Source organism: Pinus tabuliformis, chromosome J, assembly GCF_031772625.1.
Source record: "Pinus tabuliformis cultivar Carrire ecotype Pingquan chromosome J, CPIR1, whole genome shotgun sequence".
NCBI lineage: Eukaryota > Viridiplantae > Streptophyta > Pinopsida > Pinales > Pinaceae > Pinus > Pinus tabuliformis.
In genome coordinates this window covers 388924633-388932649 of record NC_142295.1, presented here as the reverse complement: position 1 = coordinate 388932649, position 8017 = coordinate 388924633, and the positions used below count along the sequence as shown (strand labels likewise).

Here is an 8017-nt window from a genome sequence, read left to right as displayed (position 1 = left end):
ACTGATTTAACTAGGTCCGATTACCTTCTCCCTATTGCTATTGGTTTATGATGTATATTTAACTACCAATAGACAAGGATATCAAATCACTTCTTTTTGTTGATCAAGCAAGAGAATGACCCTTAAGCTGATTTGGGTTCAGCTAAGCCACAATTAAAATTTTTCTTCTTTGAAAAGATGACTTAAAAGAATGCAGAACTTAATCTAAATACAAACAAAAAGAACTAATATTAATCCTATCTTAATTAGGCAGATATAGATCTAACTAAACTAAGAGTAAGATAATTAAATTATTTGGATTTAAATATGTCTTGTTTATAATGAATATCAAGTTAATGAAATAGTTCAATTAACTAACATTATGGATACTAAAACACATCCTATTGAGACCTCTTAACTGAAATAATAAACCAACAACATTCCAGGAAGTAATTTACAAAAATGATATTGATTATCAAATTAGTAAATCTAATAATTAAACAATAATATGCAGAAATAGTTCATAGCACATCACTATTTAATAAATCAATTTTATAAGGTAGATTTCTAAGTAAATAGTTATTTAAAAATCAGAATTTAATCCATAAGAACAGAGATACATAATAACAATATTGAAACAAATTACCCATTTCGACAAAAGTGCACAAACATGAATAAAATGACACATTCCTGTTATCACAAAAATGAAACTGATATTTGAAACAGTAGTATTAGAAATACCAATTTATTGCATCCATTTCTCTGACCTTGGTTTCCAATAGTCCTTTACATTGCTTAAACTTCTACTTTCAAAACTAGAGCCACAATAGTGCAAACTCTGCCCCTCATACATAATTCAAGATACAAAGAAAAAATCCTCAATAATCCCCAAATCTGAGATTTTCTCTCCTCCCTTCTACAACTCTAAATTCCTATTATAGAAGTGCTTTTAGAAGTCTAAAATTGCAGAGGAGAGCAACCCTTTATTACATTCTGCAATCTATTATTTATAATATTTCCAAAAGTATTTTGAGAGGAGAGTTTGTTGAAGAAAAAATCTGCCCAATCCAATTTTATTTGCTCAAAAATTCCAATCTTTAATTGCTGGAGCATTCTCATTGATTGAGATTATTTTATCCATACATTTTCTACTGTTTTTCTGTAAAAAGAAATAAAAAATGAATTAAGATGCAACAATAAAATTAAAATATCATTTCTGATATTAAAACAAATATAATTAAATGCAATTAATTAAATAATTGAAAATAAAATATAAGCTTTCTATTGATGCCTGGGATGATTAATTGACCAAGGATATCATTGACGAATGTTGCATTAAGAAGAGGCTCGGACAAATGAAAATGCAGAAAATAAAACTCAAAAAATTGATTTTGTTTTAGAAATTCGTAGCTTGATCTTTTGTTTGATTTTTGACCCAATAATTGACCAAATCTATTAGTGAAACCTCCTCATAAATGTTCTCCTTGATTTTATCTTTCCAATGAGCCATCCTGGGCCTCATTTGGTCAAGTAAAACTCAATCTATGAGCTTCCAAAGTTGATAAGTCAAATCTGGCATAAATCTGGAAATTCTGTTGCTGGGCTAAAAAATAAAAATTTTAATTAAAAATCTAATTATCTAATAATTAATTCTAATTTAATTGTTAATCATAAATTAAACTAATTATTTAATAAACTATTATTAATTAATGTTAATCTAACTAATTAATATAGTTAACTATTTATAAACTAATTAATATTAATTTAAATAATAATTAAATTTTAATTTAATTAAATTAATTAAATTTCATATATTAATTACTTTATTTAATTGAAAATTTAATATATTAAATATTTAAACTAGTTTTAAACTAAAACTATCCTCACCATACGTTAATATACATAAAGCCATTTCAAAACAACAAATGAAGATATGAGCTTGAAAGTCAATGTTTGACTTATCGCATCGGAGGAAGCCTTGAGTTGAGGTTCATAAAACTTATATTAATTGAGGACTCCCGATGCGATGGAGCGATCACATTGAAACTCAAATAAATATATAGTGAAGTTCCATAATGATACTTATGCCACTTTGTTTTTTCGCAATCGGCAAGTCGGGAAGATGGTGTATATTGGGATTCTTTAAAAATATTTCATTTGAAATTTCCCGATGCGATCTGCCGATTGTATAATAAATTTTTTTTATTATTTATATTTTTTGTTATATAATTTTATTTTTTGGTATTATTTTAATGATGTTCAGTTTAGTTATGATTTAAGGCATAATTTGCCTATCTAAACTACAACCACTTTGTTCAAAATAAAAACAAGTAAACTATAGCCGCTTTGACATTCTGATTTTTCAAGATTAGTAATTTAGTTGAAATATTGGAGTAAATTACTAAAATCCTATTGCTTCACGATTTGGCTGTATAAGTAAAAAAATGAAAAATGTTAGTAATAACTAACTAGAGGTTAATATTTAAACAAATGCATTATTGAACTTATTTAATTACAAAAATGGAATATTGTACATTTTATGCATTTTTAACCCAGACGACTTAAATGATTAGACTTCAAAGGACTGCCATTTATAAACCAGTTGACCAAATGAGGCGAAATAAGCGTCAATAGGAAGCTTATAAAAAATTGATTCTAATAAAGTAATCAAAACAAGAATTCAAAGAAAATGAAAAATTAACAAACGCGTAGGATAATCAACTAAATAAAAATCCTAAAGGTGTTTAGCCAAATTTTTTATAGAAAAGGTCTCTATTATTTGATATGAACAAATCAATAATGGGGGGTTGTGTTTTTACCACAACACCAGGTTGATAATTAACGTGAGGCAATTAGGAGTTCTAAAAGACACCTTATATGCACCCAACATTTTGGCGCCGTTGCCGTGGAGAGTGTTGCTATTTCGCAGAAGTGATGTACGTTTGATATTTGTTGCTAGGAAAGAATTGGGTATTAAAAACGAAAGGTAAGAACCTGTGTATGAGTAAGTAAAGTGCTTGCTCCCTCGCCTGCTTTTCAGTGCAATTACGTAGGAATTGAAGTAGAAATAAAAGCTTGATGTTTGTTTGTTGTGAAAGAACTAGGTATTAAAAATGAAAGTTAAGAACCTGCATACGAGTAAATAAAGTGCTTTATCTTGTGCCCGCTTTTCAACAAAATTGTGTAGGAATTAAAGTAGAAATAAATGTTTGAATTTCTGTGTGAGTGATTAAGAAAAAAAGGTAGATATTTTGAAAAACAAATCTCTTGATTTCACTGAAGTGGTGATGTAAGCACCACCCATTTCACTAACCAATTGACATGAACATTTGAAGGAGGAGCTTCAAAGAAACACATGAAGGACATCTTTTATTATGGTAAGAAATGACTCACATTTCTACTTTTGAATTTCTTATCAAACATCTAGGAGGAGTGATACAAATGCACATAATTCCCCCATCTTCTCTACCAATTTTTCATGGTTTAGCAAACAAAGGCCCAGATACATTTTTATTTTAGTTTGAAGTACTTTGTAGAGGATACGATTATTGTACTAATGATCAAAAGTTGAAATTGTTTCCTCTTACTCTAAAAAGAGCATCTCTCCGATGGTTCATGAGCCTTGGTGGGAACTGCATCCGAACATGGGAGGACATGAAGAACGTATTCTTGAAGAAGTACCGAGACTATTGCAAGGCCGATGAAGATATTTTCAATATGGTACAAGGAGAAGATGAAATCGTGGAGAACTATGTCGAGCGATTTCATTACAACCTTCAAAAATCAAAGCATAAGCATTTGAAGAAAAGAGATCTTAAAAACACTCATTCTTAAAGGAATCAAATATGAATTTTTAGAACTCTTAAATCTAATGGGAAAAGGTGATGTTTTTCAGTTATCATATAATGATGTTTTTGAATTATGCATAAGGTATTCAAGAGGAATCTTTAAGGCTGGTAAGAATTCTATAGAAGTTTCTTCTTTCTTTTCCAAATCTACTATAAGAACGGGAGATATAGGATTTGAAATCAATGATTTATTTGAACATTTAAAAATTGATTTTATTAGCTCTCTAAATTCAAAATTGGATGTTTTGTTCCTAACAGAACCTCAAGTAGACAGAGAAGCAGCTACAAACCTTATCTGTAAAGAGATCCCTAGAATAATAACAGCAGAACAGAATAAGGCATTGATGAGGGCAGCTACTCTAGAGGAAGTGGAGGAAATTGTGAAGGGTATGAGTAAAAACAAAGCGCCAGGACCAGATGGATACACCGTGGAGTTTTATCAAGCAGGATGGCATTTTCTTGGACAGGAGATCCTGGAGGCAGTAGAGGAATCCCGCATGAAACAAAAGGTATGGCCGGGTCTTAACTCGACTTTCCTTACTTTGATCCCTAAAAATGCTAATTCAGAAACTGCCCAGGGCTTCCGACCAATTGCCCTGTGCAATGTAATATACAAAATAATTGCCACTCTGATAGCAAAAAGATTAAAACCCATTCTCCCTAGCATAATCTCTCCAGAGCAAACAGGATTTGTGGAGGGAAGACAAATTCTTGATGGACTAGTAGTAACCCAGGAAACGATCCATTCTCTAAAACAGAAAAAACAGAAAGGAATGATGATAAAGCTTGATTTGTCAAAAGCCTACGATCGCTTAAGCTGGAAATACCTTAAGGCAGTCCTTGGGGCATTCGGATTTAGCAGCAGATGGATAGACTGGGTTTATAGTATGATATCAACCCCAATTTTTTCAGTCATGTTAAATGGGGTGCCATCGTCAACTTTCAGTGCTACTAGAGGAATAAGGCAGGGGGATCCTATATCCCCTTTCTTATTCATAATGGCTGCGGAGGGTTTGGGAAGGTATTTTAAAAAAGAGCTGAGGGAAAGGAGAATTAAAGGCTTAAGGCTATGGGGAAACAATCTGCCCATCACCCATCAGCAGTTTGTAGATGATATCATGCTCTTCTGTGAAGTCTCAATAAAAGAGGTAAGGGGCGTTAAAAGAATCCTGGATTTGTTTATGGAGGCATCAGGTATGGAGATAAATAAAGAGAAATCATGTACCTTCATCTTCAACACTCCGGACACAATCAAGGCTCACCTAACCAGAACGCTAGGGTTCAGGCATGGAGAACTTCCAACAAAGTACCTGGGGAATCAGCTAGATACAAATCCCACAAGAATGGCAAACTGGCAACAAATTATAGAAAAACTCAAGAATAGACTTGCAAGCTGGTCTTTTAGATCGCTAAACATAGCAGGCAGATTAGTTTTACTGAAATCAGTCCTCCAAGCGATACCTATTTACCCTCTATCTATCATGGCTGTCCCCAAAGGGGCCTGCACGAGAATGAAAGAAATCTTTGGCAAATTCATTTGGGGAGGGCCAAAGCAGCAGAGGAAATGGGCACTGGTTTCGTGGAAAAGTTTGACGAAAAGAAAAGAAGAAGGGGGTCTAGGACTTAGAGACCCGGAAGTGCTGAACAAAGTGCTAGGAGCAAAATTGTGGTGGAGGTGGATGAGGGGAGGAAATGACTTATGGAAGAGAATATGGACCCAGAAATATAACATGCCCGCAACAACGGTAGGCATCCTTAGAGTTGAAGAAACCCCAAAAGGTTCCACAATTTGGGAATTAGCAAGCCAGAGTAGAAATATCATAAACAATTATGCCTTTTGGGAAATAAGAGGAGGAGGTACTGCTAGATTTTGGGAAGAGGAGTGGCAACAAAGAAACAAATTGATCAATATACAAGCCTTGCAAAGTATACAACAAAAAGCGATAAGGGAGGGGCGAGAACATGTAAGAGACTACTGGAAAGAAGGGGAAACAAATGGGATATGGAGAATATGGAGAAAGCCAGAAGAATGGGATGAAAACATAGATCAAGAGCAGCAAGGAATATATATAAAAGAACTAGAATCAAGGAAAATAAAAGCCAGACCAGGACCGGATATTCTCAGATGGGGAAAATCTACGAAAGGGGCCTTTACAGTCAAGGAAGCATACTATTTGACAACTCAACAGGAGAGGGAGGAAGAAATCGCAGAATGGAAAGATATTTGGAATAGCAAGTGGTGGCCGAAGATAGCCATATTTGCATGGCTAGTTGGAAGAGAAAGAATCCTAACATGGGATAAGATCCAGAAGAGAGGCTTCTTCGGACCCTCGAGATGCAGCCTTTGCAAAATGGGGACCGAAACCCAGGAACACATTCTGAACGCCTGCCCATTCGCTCAGCACCAATGGGAAGAGGTCAGAAGACTCTTCGGTAAATCAAATAGAGACCCCAGTGACATAAAAAAGACCATCTTTCAATGGGGTAAGGGACAATTTTCATGTAGGGTTGTAAGGAGAATTTGGAATCTAGCGGTAGGATTTGTGATATGGTTCCTGTGGAAGGAACGAAATCGAAGGATTTTTCTAGACAAGAGCAATAATCCAGAAAGAATATGGAAAGGAATCCAAAAATCAATTAGAGAAACTGTTCTAGCCGAGATCTGGGTGGAGGAAGATTGGAAAGCGAACCTGGAAGAAGGAAGAATCTTAACAAAACTAAATATGGAATACGGCATGATATATCCTAGAAAAGAAATGCAGCAACGAGCTTAGACCCGAAGTCCAGAATAGTTTAGATACCCTGGGAAAAATTTCATTAAGTTGAATTTTGACGGGGCTTCCAAAGGAAACCCAGGGCCGGCAGGCTTTGGGGGCATCTTTAGAGACAATGAGAAACACACAAGATGGGTGTATGCGGAATGGGGAGGCGAAATGACCAACAATGAAGCAGAACTGTGGGCTGTGTATCAAGGTCTAAGGATAGCAGTAAGGAATGGCTACACGAATTTGGAGATAGAAGGCGACTCACAGGTAGTAGTAGAAATGTTACGAAAACTCAACAATGGGAAAGATTGGGAGCAAGTAGCTAGAAGCTGGAGGACGGCTGGGATCGTCCAAGACTTGGCTGAATTATTAAAGAGAATAGAATACAAAATCATTAATCACGTCAGGAGGAAAGGAAACAAGGTTGCAGACTACCTTGCAAACTGGGGGAGTAAAGAACAGGAGGAAAAGATCGACAATAGCTGGCCAACAATAAGGAATAACCCGGGATGGGATGAACTCACCACCATAATCACTCAAGACCATAATGAATCCGCAACTCAATAAAAAAGACACCCAGAGACCCCCGATCGGGGTGATAATGACGGCGATCAGGATAATCAATACAGATCAGGTAAGGGAGGATGACGAGGCAAAAGTTAGTCAGGTAATGATGAAGATGGACAGAGGGATCACCAGGAAAGATATCATATCGAGGAGGGACGGCGATGAGGTAATGAAGGAAGAAGTTGGTAGAGAGAATGCGGCAGGGATTGGACGTGGGAACGACTGTACAGAAGAAGGACGAAAGGAGGTGGGCGGTGATGAAATCGGCAAGTGGCAGGTGAAGCGAGCGAGGAGAGAAAAGGAGAATTCGTGGAGGAGACATCATAAAGAAGGAAGGCGAAACAAAGAGAGGCGAAGGTTAAATGAATTTGCAGAGGAATTGTGAAGAGGTAGGGTGGTGAAAGCTCAGGACAGGGTAATAGAAAGGCGGAGGAGACTGAGACGACAAGAGGCAACACAGGAGGGAAGAACCGAATGGCAATGAGGAGGAGAACGAGAAATGACGAGGGAAAAGACAACCGAGGTCGGAGAAGCCAGGAAAAGAAAGGGAAAGGAATCGAGGAGGGAGAAATGGCAAAGGAGTACCTGAATGTTCAGGACGATACTGAAGATGAAGCAGAAATGTTTGACTCAGATCAGGATAGAGTGGAGCAACCGTGAAAGAAGATTTGGAGGGACGTGGGGTCAATGAAGGATAAAATGCAGGAGGACAGGGAACATGGAGATGGGAGTAGCAAAGGGCGAGAGGAGGGAGGAGACTTCGGCAGCACCTCGGGCATGAAGAGTCGAGGAGGCAGGGGAAATTATAGGAATAGAGGAAGAGCAGGACGGGGATGAGGACAACACAGCAGAGGGAGA

The 8017-nt window shown here is 36.4% G+C and overlaps 1 protein-coding gene across 1 annotated transcript; it reads left to right on the top strand.

Annotated features, from left to right (window-relative positions):
- The first annotated feature begins 6760 nt into the window (after positions 1-6760).
- LOC149227412 (uncharacterized) lies at positions 6761-7159 on the top strand. Its single transcript, XM_089380491.1, has one exon. It carries the CDS (start codon positions 6761-6763, stop codon positions 7157-7159), a length of 399 nt encoding a protein of 132 aa, XP_089236617.1.
- Positions 7160-8017: the final 858 nt, after the last annotated feature.

Excerpts from the sequence above, each read along its gene's own strand:
- LOC149227412 (XM_089380491.1), top strand. The coding sequence starts at position 6,761 with ATGACCAACAATGAAGCAGAACTGTGGGCTGTGTATCAAGGTCTAAGG.